The sequence below is a fragment of the Electrona antarctica genome, assembly GCF_951216825.1.
Source record: "Electrona antarctica genome assembly, chromosome: 5".
NCBI lineage: Eukaryota > Metazoa > Chordata > Actinopteri > Myctophiformes > Myctophidae > Electrona > Electrona antarctica.
This window is the reverse complement of record NC_136810.1, coordinates 41,499,419-41,515,803: the sequence shown is the minus strand read 5'-3', so window position 1 is coordinate 41,515,803 and position 16,385 is coordinate 41,499,419. Positions and strand designations below refer to the sequence as shown.

Here is a 16,385-nt window from a genome sequence, read left to right as displayed (position 1 = left end):
ACAGCACTGTAATAGTGACCAAATATCACTGTCCCACTGCCCTACAGCACTGTAATAGTGATCAAATATCACTGTCCCACTGCCCTACAGCACTGTAATAGTGACCAAATATCACTGTCCCACTGCCCTACAGCACTGTAATAGTGACCAAATATCACTGTCCCACTGCCCTACAGCACTGTAATAGTGATCAAATATCACTGTCCCACTGCCCTACAGCACTGTAATAGTGACCAAATATCACTGTCCCACTGTAGTGACCAAACATCACTGTCCCACTGTAGTGACCAAACATCACTGTCCCACTGCACTGCCCTACAGCACTGTAATAGTGACCAAATATCACTGTCCCACTGCCCTACAGCACTGTAATAGTGATCAAATATCACTGTCCCACTGCACTGCCCTACAGCACTGTAATAGTGACCAAATATCACTGTCCCACTGCCCTACAGCACTGTAATAGTGACCAAATATCACTGTCCCACTGTAGTGACCAAACATCACTGTCCCACTGTAGTGACCAAACATCACTGTCCCACTGTAGTGACCAAACATCACTGTCCCACTGCACTGCCCTACAGCACTGTAATAGTGGCCAAACATCACTGTCCCACTGCACTGCCCTACAGCACTGTAATAGTGGCCAAACAACACTGTCCCACTGCACTGCCCTACAGCACTGTAATAGTGGCCAAACAACACTGTCCCACTGTACTGCCCTACAGCACTGTAATAGTGGCCAAACAACACTGTCCCACTGCACTGCCCTACAGCACTGTAATAGTGGCCAAACATCACTGGCCCACTGCACTGCCCTACAGGCTACAGCACTGTAATAGTGACCAAACAACACTGTCCCACTGCCCTACAGCACTGTAATAGTGACCAAACAACACTGTCCCACTGCCCTACAGCACTGTAATAGTGACCAAACAACACTGTCCCACTGCCCTACAGCACTGTAATAGTGACCAAACAACACTGTCCCACTGTAGTGACCAAACATCACTGTCCCACTATCCTACAGCACTGTAGTGACTAGGGGATGCGGTGAGACGATACATTAGGCCCTCGATAATGATAATATCACGATATTCGATATATTGCGATATTCAACATATTGCAAGAGATTTCATCAACGATATATCACGATATCTGTAACTGAAAATTAAACAAATACCCAAAAAAGGCACCTGGAATTATACATGTATTTATTCCAAAATCTGGCCAGTAAGATGAACCTGGAGCCTCCTCCAAACAGTAAAACACTGACTGCAACTTTGCAACTTGTCCACAACTTGTCTGTCCACAACAATGGGTACTACTACTAATACTAACTATAATCAATATCACGATGATACAATATATACAGCTCCATTTCAATGAATTGGGGCGAGGCATGGAGGTGATCAGCCTTTGTCACTGTTGAGGTGTTATGGAAGCCAAGGTTTGCTTTGATAACAGCCGTAAATGCATTTGTATTGTTGAGTCCAGCAGCGTTGAGTCTCACGTCTCACACCTTCCTCTTGACAATACAACCTAGATTCTCTGTGGGGTTCAGGTCAGGCCAGTTCGCTGGTCAGTTAAGCACAGTAATACCATGGCTAATTGTAACTTGGAAAATGGCTCCTTACAATGTCTATTCCTCAAGTTTTCGTACTCGTCGTGGGTGCACGCACGAGCACGTGTGTGCGTACGCACACGCACACGCACACGCACGCACACACACACACACACACACACACACACACACACACACACACACACACACACACACACACACACACACACACACACACACACACACACACGTCACACACACACACACACACACACACACACACACACACACACACACACACACACACACACACACACACACACACACACACACACACACACACACACACACGTGCTGGCAGTAGACAGGTGATCACACAGTAGAAAAGCATTCCATTCCATTCTGGACAGAAAGAGAAGAAATCCCCCAAAAAACACTGCATGCATTCTTCCACCATGACCTCACTGTACCTTCCTCCTCCTCTCAGTGGAGGAGGAAGGTAGCACGCACGCACGCACGCACGCACTCACGCACGCACGCACGCACGCACGCACGCACGCACGCACGCACGCACACACGCACACACGCATCACACACACACGCATCACACACACACGCATCACACACGCATCACACACATCCTGTATGCATGAAACCACCTCAGCAACGCACATAAATCTCAGAGAACTGTGTGTGTGTGTGTGTGTGTGTGTGTGTGTGTGTGTGTGTGCGTGTGCGTGTGCGTGTGTGTGTGTGTGAGTGAAATATTGTGAAGTGAAACCCGAGCCTGAGCAGATGGTGAACACATAATATTCACACAAAGCTCTGTGATTGGTCGAGCTTCATGTTCACGTGAAGCTCTGATTGGTCTGCCGTTGTACTTGTCTTTACCCATAAATCTAAATATTTATCGAGCATGAATTTCTATAAGCAATAAAATATTTTGGCACCGCGGCTCAGCTTCTCTGCCTTCAGGCCCTGTAAGCATGACAATATTATTAATTGTTTTTAACACAATCCCTCCCAGGCCTCCAGGCTAGAGCGTGGCGCTAGTGCCAGACAGGTCACTTCCGCCCACGCCGGAAGTTATTAGTCCTGTAAAATGTTGTGTAAAGCTAGAGTCGGGACGGGGCGAGGCGGCGACATCAGAATGATAATCAGCACGGCGCGGATTAATAGGCTATAAACATGGCATTTTATGTAATTCTGACCTTAAATAACACTAATAACGCTGTGCGCGTGCATGATTGCAATCTATGTCCGTCTCTAGACACGCTAACGCCCCTCCTGCCTCTGATTGGCCTACCGACACTGCCCATCTTACCAGACTTTCCTCCAAGGTGGATAACTATGGTGGATGGTGGATAGTCTGACGCGAGGTTACTCCGTGGTGGGAAATAATAGTGCAAGTACGGTATAATACAAGAGAATGACAGCTTGGCACACGCAACAGATGACGCTCCTGCAGAATGCAGCCCAATATTAGTTTGCAATATAAGTTACTTATATTGCAAACTAATATTGTTTATTCCGTTCGCTTTGATTGAATAATAAAGTGTTTGTGTTGATTATCGTGTATTACTATTAATACTATTATACTTAGAAGGATAATGATAAAGGGATAAGAGACCTTTCTACAGTACAATAATGTTTTAACACTTTATTTAGAACACACCCTATTGAAATTATATTACGGCGTACCTGTTCAATCAATAATCAATCAAAGCAAACGGCATAAACAATATTCAATATTCAAATCTCGTTTTTCTCATTGATGGCGAAGGTGACCTTAATAATAATACCTTTCCTCGAGAGATCTCTTGAAAGGCATTTGGCAAAGTATTATTATGTTTGACACAGTGTCACTCATGTCACTCATCACTCATCTGGTTAGGAGTGACGTGTACCGTACCTTGAAAACCATGATGTCTTGCCATGATTATGTACAGTAAGTGTAACTCTAATGCACCTATATTTGTGTCCTTGTAGCATCTCCCTTGTGTGGACATAATGGTTAAAAAAAACTTAAAATTAAAAGTGTGTGTGTGTGTGTGTGTGTGTGTGTGTGTGTGTGTGTGCGTGTGTGCGTGCGTGCGTGCGTGCGTGCGTGCGTGCGTGCGTGCGTGCGTGCGTGCGTGCGTGCGTGCGTGCGTGCGTGCGGCAGCTCCTGCCCCATCGTAGGATACCCTGCAGAAAGAGCGCCCCCTCTGGGTCGTTCTTCGCCAGAGACAACACGGCCAACTTCCTGAGCTGGTGTCGAGAGGTCGGCGTTGGAGAAACCTGCCTGTTTGAGTCCGAGGATTTAGGTGAGTGTTAAGGCCTATTCGTACTCCAGTTTGAGGTGATAGCTTATCACCACGGTGTAGTTTTATAAAGGTTTGTAAACTACAACATTACATCACTCACCAATGTGTAGTTCCAAAGGGCACCTACGGACGGCTGCAATTCCCCCTTACTGTAGGCTAAATATTTCTTTTCCCTTTTTACCTCCTTTACATGATTTCCTGTTTTTTATATGGAAGTGTATATTTGTACGTCTAAATGTTCTGATGAATCGAAAATGGTGGACCCTGTTGTAAACAAGTGTAATGCTTTATCAGTGTGTCATCCAAACTCCACAGTAACAGTCTTTGTATTGAGTTGTGCTTTCATGTGATATGTACCCATTCTGCACACTGTTAATAAAATAAATAAAAAATCAATCAATCAATCAATCAATTTTAAAGGTTTGTAAACTACCTATGTACATTATGTCACTCGCCGCTGTGATCAGCCTATCACCGCTTCCCCCAACACATCTCTCTGTTTTTACTGTCCGACAATTCTTTTCACTTTGGGGCTATCACCCAGTTCACTGATTTGCCTAGAAGTTGCGTGGGCAGTCCCCTTGGTTTTGCAGGCACGTTCGCATCAGAACCGATGGTGGTTATTTTGAACTAAAAATACTTGTAGTTACTCCCTCTACACCCTCTACCGATATTGCCAAGAGAAAACCTTCATACAGAATATTTTTCCTCCGGTGAAAAGAAATCCCTTTCTGGCCAAAAAGTACCTTTAGGGTTAGGGGTGTGGTGGGGGGCTCAGAGTGCTTCCACTAAGGAAAGTAGGCTTTCTAATGACACAACCCGCCTTTGTATTGGTGAGAAGCAAAAACGTTCTTTTTAATTACGCTAAAGACGAGAGGCTGGTCTGCATTTATGCGAGCCCCGGAAGTCATCGGTAACATAGCTCTAAATGGCCAACGGCATTGCAACGGCATTAGAGCTATGGACCAGAGCTAGGACACTCCCACAGCATTAGATCAAACACAGATACAGTACCATCTCCTCACTAGGACACTCCCACATCATTAGATCAAACACAGATACAGTACCATCTCCTCACTAGGACACTCCCACATCATTAGATCAAACACAGATACAGTACCATCTCCTCACTAGGACACTCCCACAGCATTAGATCAAACACAGATACAGTACCATCTCCTCACTAGGACACTCCCACAGCATTAGATCAAACACTACCATCTCCTCACTAGGACACTCCCACAGCATTAGATCAAACACAGATACAGTATATATACCATCTCCTCACTATAGGACACTCCCACAGCTGCGTACCATCTCCTCACTAGGACACTCCCACAGCATTAGATCAAACACAGATACAGTGTGGCCTCATTTAAAACAAGGATGAATTCTTTTTTTTGTTCTGCCTCATTCTTCTTGCCCTGCTTGTCCCCACACCGTCCGTCTGCCCCCCAGAGACACTGTCTGTCTGTCTGTCTGTCTGTCTGTCTGTCTGTCTGTCTGTCTGTCTGTCTGTCTGTCTGTCTGTCTGTCTGTCTGTCTGTCTGTCTGTCTGTCTGTCTGTCTGTCTGTCTGTCCCCAGAGAGGACAGGACACCGTCTGTCTCTTCTCTTTCTGCTCTGACATTAATCTGCTCTCCTGTGAGGACGCGTCAGAACTCAGAAAGACTTTATAGAGGGTATGCACATGCATAAAGTGAATGGCAAATCGAGTGGCAAAGTGAGTGGCAAAGTGAGTTTAATGTCTGGCCTGACAATGAAAGTAGTTTTTTGCCACTCAGTAGGCGTTCCCGCATAACTTCCGGGTTTGATGATGATGTCACACGCATACCCTCTATTGCCACACCTTAAAAATACACTACAGTGAAAAAGGATAAAATGAATTTGTCAGGACTCCTCAGACTGGCAGTTCATAAATAAAAAAACGGTATACATGTACTACTATTAAAACACATCACCACATAATAAAAAAGTATTAAGATAAAAGATACTTTAATTTAAAAGGTAAACAAATGCTTATCTTCATTTTGTTCACTAGTAAAACATATTTGTGTATGTCAGGACACTATTTATTAAAAAGTCTTATCGCTTATTGATAAAATAAAGTTATTTGTGTTATTTCTGTCTTGCCCACAAGGCTTTGGCATTTTTGTCCCACATGTTTTGTGACCGAATCACTGTTAATTTTGTTGACTAAGACTAAGACCTTATCCCTTTGCCTTTTTTACTATTTTGAAAATAGGTTTTGAATAGTTCAACTAGCCGATCATTCGGATATAAACCTGCGGGCCACATTAAGTGAAGGTGACCACATGCGGTAGCCTGGCTAATAAGCCAGACCGAATCAGCCGTTGGCAAAACGGCTGATTACGGTCTGGAGAGGCTCAATTGTACGCCCATTTCCTACACCAGAGAACTGGTGTGGCCAATCTGGACACGGTATGCAATATGGGCGGACTTTGATACAGTGACGTTCAATACTTGAGACCTTTGACTGACATACATCCATCTCTTTGCGTCAAAGAGATGGATGTATCCCGGGGGGAAACAAGATCCATACACAGCATCTCCAGACTCAAATACCATACGACATTGTGATTTGAATATGGATATTGTATTTATTTCAGCTGTTACAATTCCAAACATGCAAACATGACACGCTTTAATGAATTACTTCAGTCCATATTAGTAGCTGAATGACTGGTATTAGTTAACATAAAGTTAACATAACTATAATTAAGGCATTTGAAATTAAATAAAATAGGATAGGATTCCAATTAAAAAAATAGCAAAAAATAATTCAGGATTTCAATTCAAATAATAGCAAAAATAGCCGATCTACAAGCTTGTACCACTGTGTGTTAGAGTGTAGCCTATAGGGTTGTCCCCATCCCCCCACTGTGTGTTAGAGTATAGCCTATAGGGTTGTCCCCATCCCCCCACTGTGTGTTAGAGTATAGCCTATAGGGTTGTCCCCATCCCACCACTGTGTGTTAGAGTATAGCCTATAGGGTTGTCCCCATCTCACCACTGTGTGTTAGAGTATAGCCTATAGGGTTGTCCCCATCCCCCCACTGTGTGTTAGAGTGTAGCCTATAGGGTTGTCCCCATCCCCCCACTGTGTGTTAGAGTATAGCCTATAGGGTTGTCCCCATCCCCCCACTGTGTGTTAGAGTATAGCCTATAGGGTTGTCCCCATCCCCCCACTGTGTGTTAGAGTATAGCCTGTAGGGTTGTCCCCATCCCCCCACTGTGTGTTAGAGTGTAGCCTATAGGGTTGTCCCCATCCCCCCACTGTGTGTTAGAGTATAGCCTATAGGGTTGTCCCCATCCCCCCACTGTGTGTTAGAGTATAGCCTATAGGGTTGTCCCCATCCCACCACTGTGTGTTAGAGTATAGCCTATAGGGTTGTCCCCATCCCACCACTGTGTGTTAGAGTATAGCCTATAGGGTTGTCCCCATCCCCCCACTGTGTGTTAGAGTATAGCCTATAGGGTTGTCCCCATCTCACCACTGTGTGTTAGAGTATAGCCTATAGGGTTGTCCCCATCTCACCACTGTGTGTTAGAGTATAGCCTATAGGGTTGTCCCCATCCCCCCACTGTGTGTTAGAGTATAGCCTATAGGGTTGTCCCCATCCCACCACTGTGTGTTAGAGTATAGCCTATAGGGTTGTCCCCATCCCCCCACTGTGTGTTAGAGTATAGCCTATAGGGTTGTCCCCATCCCACCACTGTGTGTTAGAGTATAGCCTATAGGGTTGTCCCCATCCCCCCACTGTGTGTTAGAGTATAGCCTATAGGGTTGTCCCCATCCCACCACTGTGTGTTAGAGTATAGCCTATAGGGTTGTCCCCATCCCACCACTGTGTGTTAGAGTATAGCCTATAGGGTTGTCTCCATCCCACCACTGTGTGTTAGAGTATAGCCTATAGGGTTGTCCCCATCCCACCACTGTGTGTTAGAGTATAGCCTATAGGGTTGTCCCCATCCCACCACTGTGTGTTAGAGTATAGCCTATAGGGTTGTCCCCATCCCACCACTGTGTGTTAGAGTATAGCCTATAGGGTTGTCCCCATCCCACCACTGACCAGAACATATGCCCAGTGACAGAAACTGTGCTTTTTTGTCTTTGTGTCTCTGTGTGGACGTCAGCAGCAGATACACATCAGCAGGTTGGTTCTCATGCACATCATGTGTGTTGTTGTGATGTAGACGTTATGTAGATCTACAGTATATGTGTTGTTGTAATGTTGGAACCTACATCATTCACTGTGGAGTTATGTAGATATTATGTAGTTCTATTATGTGTTGTATAACCTCCATCACTCACTCACTCATTCTCAAATTCTGCCCGAACCCGACCCTACCCGACCCGACGGCCGACAATGGCCAAAACTCAGTAGAAAAAAGCTGAAATCGGCGAAAGTGGCCATTTTACAAGATGGGTCCAATCTGCTCAGTTCAAAGCTTGTTGGATGCGTGAGCGGTCGGCTGGCCCAGTAGGGCCCAGTTAGGGGCGGGGCCAGTTAGGGCCGGGCCTGGTTGACAACTCTATCACTCACTCACTCACTCATTCACTCACTCACTCACTCACTCACTCACTCACTCACTCACTCTTAATATAATCACATCAGTTTTAATGTTCAACGTGTGTCATTCCCACTTCATTCTGTGCTGTGGTGATGTGTATGGTGATGTGTGGTGATGTGTGGTGATGTATGATGGTGGTCTTTGATCACAAACGTTGACATGTAGAAGCTGCCATGTTTGAACATGTATGTTCTGTCTCAATGATGTAGATTGTAGAACATTATGTTCTGTGATGTATGTTAACATGTATGTCTCTTCTCTCCGTGCAGTTCTCCACAGACAGCCCAGAGAGGTGTGTCTGTGTCTGCTACAGCTGGGGAGGATAGCGTCTCAGTAAGATCTGTTTATTACATTCATATTTTACATTTATTATATGCATTCTGCTACAGTTGATGTGTTTATTACATACATTCATCTATATACCTTCCTTTCTATAACCAATCAAAACTTGATTAAGGACAATCAATCCACTTTATTTATAAAGTACAATTAAAACACAGTGTTGAACCAAAGTGCTGTACACTCAAAATGTAAAAAAAAATAAACTTATATTAAACCTCAGTAAACTGGTGCCTGAAACACTATTTCCGAAACGTAACTTCAGTAAAACTATGCCTGTCCCTAAACTTATTTCTAACATTATCCTCAGTGAAACAAATACAAGAATACAAGAACCGTCCCACCGAGCGGTCGGCGTGAGGTCAATATCAAGGACAATGCTTGGCATTACATTAGGCCGAGCGTGTTTTAAGGCGAGCCTTCCAGTTACCCTGTATCGTTCAGGCTCTAGTGTTTATTTGTATTATTTTTAGTTTTTAATAAAGTGAATCATTAATGATGATGATGATCTTCTCATCTTACCGTACCTCTCTAACGCTCCAGGTACAGATCGGAGCCTCCAGGGTTGATCAAAACTGGAGATCATAAAAATACCAGATCTACAAGCTCACAATGTATCATACCGTTATAATGTTTATAAGACGGATGTATATTTGTGTTGTATGTTTATAGGTACAGAGTGGAGGCTCCAGGGTTGATCCAACTGGAGAAAGAGATCGAACAGGAGGAGAAAGCTCCACTTCCTGCCGTGTCCCCCACTCCACCTTCCTCCTCCCCACTTCCTGCTGTGTCCCCCACTAAACCTTCCTCCTCCCCCGTCTCTACACCAACCCCACCTTCATCGTCCTCCTCCTCATCCTCCTCTCCCTCTCCGACCAAATGTAGCAAGAAGAGCAGCGGCAACGTTCTGGACGACGCCGTGAGTCTCACCAAACCTTTACGTTTATTGTTTGTTGAGGGCGCGGTGGTGCCCCCTAGGGCATACATGGGCAACTGGCGGCCCAGGGGCCACCATAGAGTAATAAAAGGATAGAGACTGATCTGGTGCGAAGCTCCGCCCCCCCCGCTATTCATGTCAGTGGAAGTTGCTCAGTGGCGTTTTGAAGCACCCGGAAGGACCGTCTACTTCCGCCTTTTTTCGATTTGGGCACCAAAATTTGGTGCCCAAAATGCAGAAGTGCAAACGCGCTCAACGTTAAAGCCCAGCTGCACGGGGTTTCCTCGTCATACGGGTCCACCTGCAGTCCCTCCTCTTACCGCTAGGGCCCAGTGCTTCAACGTTGGAAAGCCTCACTGGCCCCTTGGGGGCCACATGCGGCCCCCACCATCACTTAATGCGGCCTGTAGGTTAATATCGTAATACTGATATAGTATTGATTTCAGCTGTTACAATTCCAACATGCAACGGTAGCGATGTCGCCTCACAGCTAGAAGGTCCCAGGTTCGATTCCCGCTGGGGGGCGTGTTCTCTCCTCTGCGTCATCAGCGCCCGTACCCTAGGTGGGGTTTCTAAATTTTAGCACAAGTTGTATAGGCGAAGATAGGCGTCCGAGTCACACACACACACTGATGTTTGATATATTTATATACAGATCTACAAGCTCACAATGTATCATAAATACCAGATCTACAAGCTCACAATGTATCATAAATACCAGATCTACAGGCTCACAATGTATCATAAATACCAGATCTACAGGCTCACAATGTATCATAAATACCAGATCTACAAGCTCACAATGTATCATAAATACCAGATCTACAAGCTCACAATGTATCATAAATACCAGATCTACAAGCTCACAATGTATCATAAATACCAGATCTACAAGCTCACAATGTATCATAAATACCAGATCTACAAGCTCACATGTACAGTATCATACCACAACAGCGGCGCACAACTTAGGTATTTATCAAGCCTGGCTGTGGCCTAGTCAATGAAACAACATCCTGCATGTCTATAAGATGGATCTATATATGTTTATAAGATGGATGTATATGTTTAGAAGATGGATGTGTAATGTGTATATGTGTTGTACGTTTACAGTTTACAATTTAGGCGTTTAGCAGATGCCTCTTAATTCAGAGTGATTTACAGTATGCAAGAACAACACATGGTGATAGAACAAATGCATTTAAAAAAATCAATAGTCACCAAGAATCATATGTAAGCTAAGAACCTAACAGTGGAATATCTATATAATGAAACTATGCGTACATAGTGCTGTCTACATAAAATGCCATCTAAGTTGCATAAGTTGAGCCTATGCATACGCCTGTAAGGTCGTCAAGGCTATAGGGCAAGTGCTACGGGCTAGTTGTCATTTATAAGTTGTTTATGTATAAGATGGATGTGTATGTGTCTATAAGATGGGTGTGTGTGTGTGTGTGTGTGTGTGTGTGTGTGTGTGTGTGTGTGTGTGTGTGTGTGTGTGTGTGTGTTTCAGGTGAGATACATCACTGAGGAGCCTCCGTGCAGGTGTCCCAGCAGGTTCTGCGTGGAGAGACATTCTCAAGGTCGATATCGAGTCGGAGAGAAGATGCTGTTCATCAGGGTCAGTGTGGAACGTCTTCATTACATTCTACAGTGGAGACATTTATCAGACACTCTATATATATCCAGAGTGACTTACAATAAGCAAAGGGAAACACATGCATAGAATGGACCCGTGAATGTCTTTGCATGGTTTCCTCCGGCATCGGTATGGGAATGTGTGTGTGAATGGATGAATGTAATGCACAATCTATGTAAAGTGCCTTGGATAAAGGCGCTTTTTAAAATGCATCATATACCATTTCTAACGTGGCTGCTGTGCTTCGAGAGCCTGTAGTGTAGAGCGTTGCAGTCCCCCTTTGAGAATTACGAGGGCACCAGAAGTGAATTTACAATTCATTTTTCTCATAGACGTTTCAGAAAGTATTTATTTGAAGACCTGTAAGCCTCTGACAAAGCCAACTCGGATGGTGACAACTCATGACAATAAAAAATAATAATTGGGCCGAACAAATAATTAGAAAGAAGAAGAATAACAAAAAAAGTGTTGTACCCATAGAGTATATATATAATAGAGACTGAACTGGCGCGAAGCTCCGCCCCCCCAGCTATTCATGTCAGTGGAAGTTGCTCAGTGGCGTTTTGAAGCACCCGGAAGACTGCCGGAAGTCCCTCCCCGGACCTCAACTTTGAGGTCCTGGGTGACGTAGGGCAACCGAGCGCTCAACGTTAAAGCCCAGCTGCACGGGGTTTCCCGGTCATGAATCCACGGGTCCGCCTGTAGTCCCTCCTCCTACCACTAGGACCCAGAGCTTCAACGTTGAATAGCATCACTGGCCCCTTGGTTGTACCCTGTCCTTTTCTTCTTCTTTCTAATTATTTGTTCAGCCCATTTGTTTTTGTTTATTGTCATGATTTGTCAGCAGCCGAGTTGGCTTTGTCCGAGGCTTAGGGGTCTTTAAATAAATACTTTCTAAAACGTCTATGGGAAAAATGAATGGGGAATGAATGGGACTGCGATGCTACCCTACATTTAAAAGGAGAAATAGCCTCTTGTTATGTAACTAAGCCATGGATTAATTTGTACAACACAGTCAGGGACTCATCAGGTGATGAAACGTGATGACTGTGCGCTTTTCCTGACCCACTTCCACCCACTCTGTGTCTTATTGACTCTATATTCACATTGAATGGGTTGAAACAACAACAATGAGGTCTGTCATCTCGGTGGAAACTGTGGATCCTACGCACGCACGTACGCACGCACGCACGCACGCACGCACGCACGCACGCACGCACGCACGCACGCACGCACGCACGCACGCACGCACGCACGCAGACAGAGCTTCATTCGGCAGCATGAGGCTGACTGGCTGCTGATCTGCTGGAGATGAAAGTCCTGCTTTGTTCTGTGGAGACACTGTGAGGTTCTTCATTGTTCTGTGTGTGTGGAGACGCGGCGAGGCTTTTCATTTGTTGTTAATGCTATTCCAACAATGTCCGTCCGTCTGCAGCCAACGTATGCGGAACACATTTCTGTCTGCTCGCTTGATGAACAAGGTCAATTCTTTCTCCACTCACTGTCCTGTCATAAAGACATGAGGCAGGCAGTGGATCAGGGGTAGAGTGGCCGGATGGGAACCGAAGTTAGATCCCTGTGGGCTCCCCCTGAGTTAGTGTCAAAGTGTCCTTGAGCAAGACTCTGAACCCGAATGCAAATGTTATTTAATTCACCCAAAACTAAATTTGTTTAACCGAGGATCATATCGTTTAGAGAAATGAGCCACAAATCAAGCTTGTTTTGGTCCAAAAAGAAGAATCAGGCCTGGGCTGTGGCTCAGCGGTTCAGGCACCTTGGCTGGTAATCCAGTCTGGCAGTGTGCCGCGGGTTCGACTCCCGATCCCGACGGCCTTTACTGCATGTCACCCCCCCATCTCTCTCCCCATTTCCTGTCAGCCTACTTTCTATCCCTCCATAAAAATATAAAATAAAGGCGAAAGCCAAAAAAAAACATAGAATAAAAATAATAAAAAAGAAGAATCAGAGATATTACGATCCTAAAAACTGCATTCCCATAGCCTTATCGCACCGCAACCGTGGTGTTACGAGCGCATACAGAAGACAGTTGTGAACCGTAATCAATTAATATTAAAAAAGTTCAGTCATGTTGTTTCCAAAGAAGACAGCGCGTGTGTGTGTGTGTGTGTGTGTGTGTGTGTGTGTGTGTGTGTGTGTGTGTGTGTGTGTGCGTGCGTGCGTGCGTGCGCGTATGGGGGGGTTGTTGCTAGGCAACCAAGGACAAGTATTGAGGAATGTGTATCAGGATATGGATATAATATTGATACTATGGATGTCCTGATCACGTTTTTTTTGCCCCAATCCGATTCCGAATCATTTGAAATGGCGTGATCGGCACCAATTACGATCACAAGAAACCACCCAACCTTAGTCTGACTACAGGAGACTAGTATTTTGTTTTTGAGGGGCGGGCGCTGGCCCCTCCAACATTGTGTTTTCCCCCCGTGACGTCATGTGGCAGCCAAGTCTATATATGGACTGTGTGTGTGCCCCCAACGGCGTCCCTTACTTCACACAAGTGTGATTTTTTACTCATAGGAGGGCTGTGGGCAGTTCAGAAACCCTTTCTATTCCTGAAAAGTTGCAATGGAAGCCATCGTTCTCACGATAATAAAAATCTAAATATTTTTTGACAAAAATCTATATCTGCCTGTCACTGGTGGATGGGTTTCTGAACTTCCCACAGCCCTCCTATGAGACACGGACCAAATAGGATTTTTTTTTGTGCTATTTTATCACGAACATTAGTGAGGAGTGAGGACAATTATATGAAGAAAAGTGGTGAAGTGGTCCTTTATGGTAGTATTTGTGCATTGTATTTAGCAATTTTAAGAAGAACAAATAAAAAGATGGGTTTAATTACTTTTCCATTCCAAATAGCTACAATTGGTCCATCGATAAATGTGTGTATTCTCTGTTCACGTCAAGGTGTGGGCTTGTCCATATGTGTTCAAATACAATGTCCATCTATTTGCCAGAGAATCACTGTGTTTACTTATATCCATAATAGATAAATCTTTCCCTTAAAAAACCTGCACTATCCACAAGTTTCACACATATTTAATGTATCTGCTAATACTGTATCGATTTCAAATCATTGAATCATAATCGTATCACCATAATGAACCAATATCGTCCATGCATCGTACCGTCAACCATGTATCATGAATTTGTGATACGTATCGTATCGCTGTTAAATTGTATCGTTACACCCTTACTCACATTAGCATGAACGCACCTATGAACGTCCAACAGTCTCACTGTTCATTTGTTTGGAGCAGCTGTGGTGCCCACTATAGAGTCTGTATAGCATGTTGCATGCATTGCTGGCTGAGTATTGTATTGGATGTATTGCGGAGCAGCGCAGCAGGGCCCTCTTTCTCTCTCTCTCTCTCTCTCTCTCCCCCCTGACACAGAGAGCCATTATGTTCCTCAGTCACAGAGCCCGGGGCTCTGGGCCGGATGATTGGACGTCTTGCCCTGCCTGTGGCATCTAGATTGATTCTGATTGGACGCCTTGCCCTGCCTGTGGCCTTTAGGTTGATTCCTTCCAACGGATTCACATTTATCACACACTCCTTATCCAGCGGGACTAGCCTTTGGATCGTAGATCGTAGCCCAGTCTCGCGTTGCGAGGCTGTTTGTTGCAATGTTCAAAATGCTTCCGTCATACAGTCTGGAGAAACAGAAGCTCTGATTGAGTAAAATATATATGCTTCTTTATACAGTCTGGAGCAACGGAAACTCTGATCATGAATACAATAGAATTGCTTCTTTCATACAGTCTGGAGCAACGGAAGCTCTGATCATGGATAAAATATAATTGCTTCTTTCATACAGTCTGGAGCAACGGAAGCTCTTTTTTACGATTTTGGAACCCATTTCTTCACCCAGTGTCAATTATCTAATGTAATCCTGGGCTCCCTCCGCCAACCTGGGGAGAGCAACGGACTGACCTCATGCTTCCTTCTAGGTACCCTCACATGTTCTCCCCGTGTCCCCTAGGGTAGGTACCCTCACATGTTCTCCCCATGTCCCCTAGGGTAGGTACCCTCACATGTTCTCCCCGTATCCCCTAGGGTAGGTACCCTCACATGTTCTCCCAGTATCCCCTAGGGTAGGTACCCTCACATGTTCTCCCTGTGTCCCCTAGGGTATAGGTGCCCTCACAAAAAAACTAAAACACATGCAGTAATCCTGGTCTCTAAACTGCCTCCCCCTGACCAGCCTGGGCACATGATGGAGGGGAAAGGAACTGGTTGGTATAACGTGTTCCTTCCACGCACTACGTCCAACCGGGGAAACTCCCCCCTCTCAGGTGAGGTCAGGTGATAAGAAGCAGCCTGCTCACTCCTCATGAATTGAAGGAAGCATGAGCTCAGTTCGGGGCTCTCCCCAGGTTGGTAGAGGGAGAGTAGCGCCCAGGATTAGTGACAAAATGGATTAGAAAAATCGTGGGATAAAATTAATTTAAAAAAGTAGACTAGAGTTCATGTAATTTACTCTGATGTGATACTTTGTATAGGTAACTCTGGATGAGAGTGTTTGACAAATGCCCTAAACTGATAAATGATAAATTGTAATAGTTTCATGTTGCGTTGAATTTCATTGTCTTAACACACGTCTGTTGTGTCTTCCATTCAGATGTTGCACAACAAACACGTGATGGTGCGCGTGGGTGGGGGATGGGAGACGTTCGAGAGCTACCTGCTGAAACACGACCCGTGTCGCATGCTACAGATCTCCAAGATCACCCCCTCCTCCCCCGCCTGTGCTGGGGGCAAGGCCCCCTCCTCCCCCGCCTGTGCTGGGGGCAAAACCCCCTCCTCCCCCGCCTGTGCTGGGGGCAAGACACCGAACATCAAGGACCTCACCCGAGACGGCTACCTGGTGGTGACTGCAAACTACCGCAGCAAGAAGTAAAACGACGAGACTTAGAGAAGACATGGTCGTTAGAAACATCATCTGCTGCTCTTTAGCGGATTTGTCTATAGTTTATCATAGG

General features: G+C 45.1%; 1 protein-coding gene across 1 annotated transcript in view; it reads left to right on the top strand.

The window, feature by feature from the left end:
* Positions 1–16,303, top strand: part of gas2a (growth arrest-specific 2a) — a gene marked incomplete at both ends in the record, with an annotated part of 27,587 nt that extends 11,284 nt beyond the window's left edge. Inside the window, 5 exons of the mRNA XM_079502334.1 lie at positions 3,729–3,870; positions 8,735–8,798; positions 9,477–9,723; positions 11,255–11,362; positions 16,025–16,303. Coding sequence (XP_079358460.1) covers positions 3,729–3,870; positions 8,735–8,798; positions 9,477–9,723; positions 11,255–11,362; positions 16,025–16,303 — 840 coding nt within the window. The remainder of the gene's footprint in view (positions 1–3,728; positions 3,871–8,734; positions 8,799–9,476; positions 9,724–11,254; positions 11,363–16,024) is intronic.
* Positions 16,304–16,385: the final 82 nt, after the last annotated feature.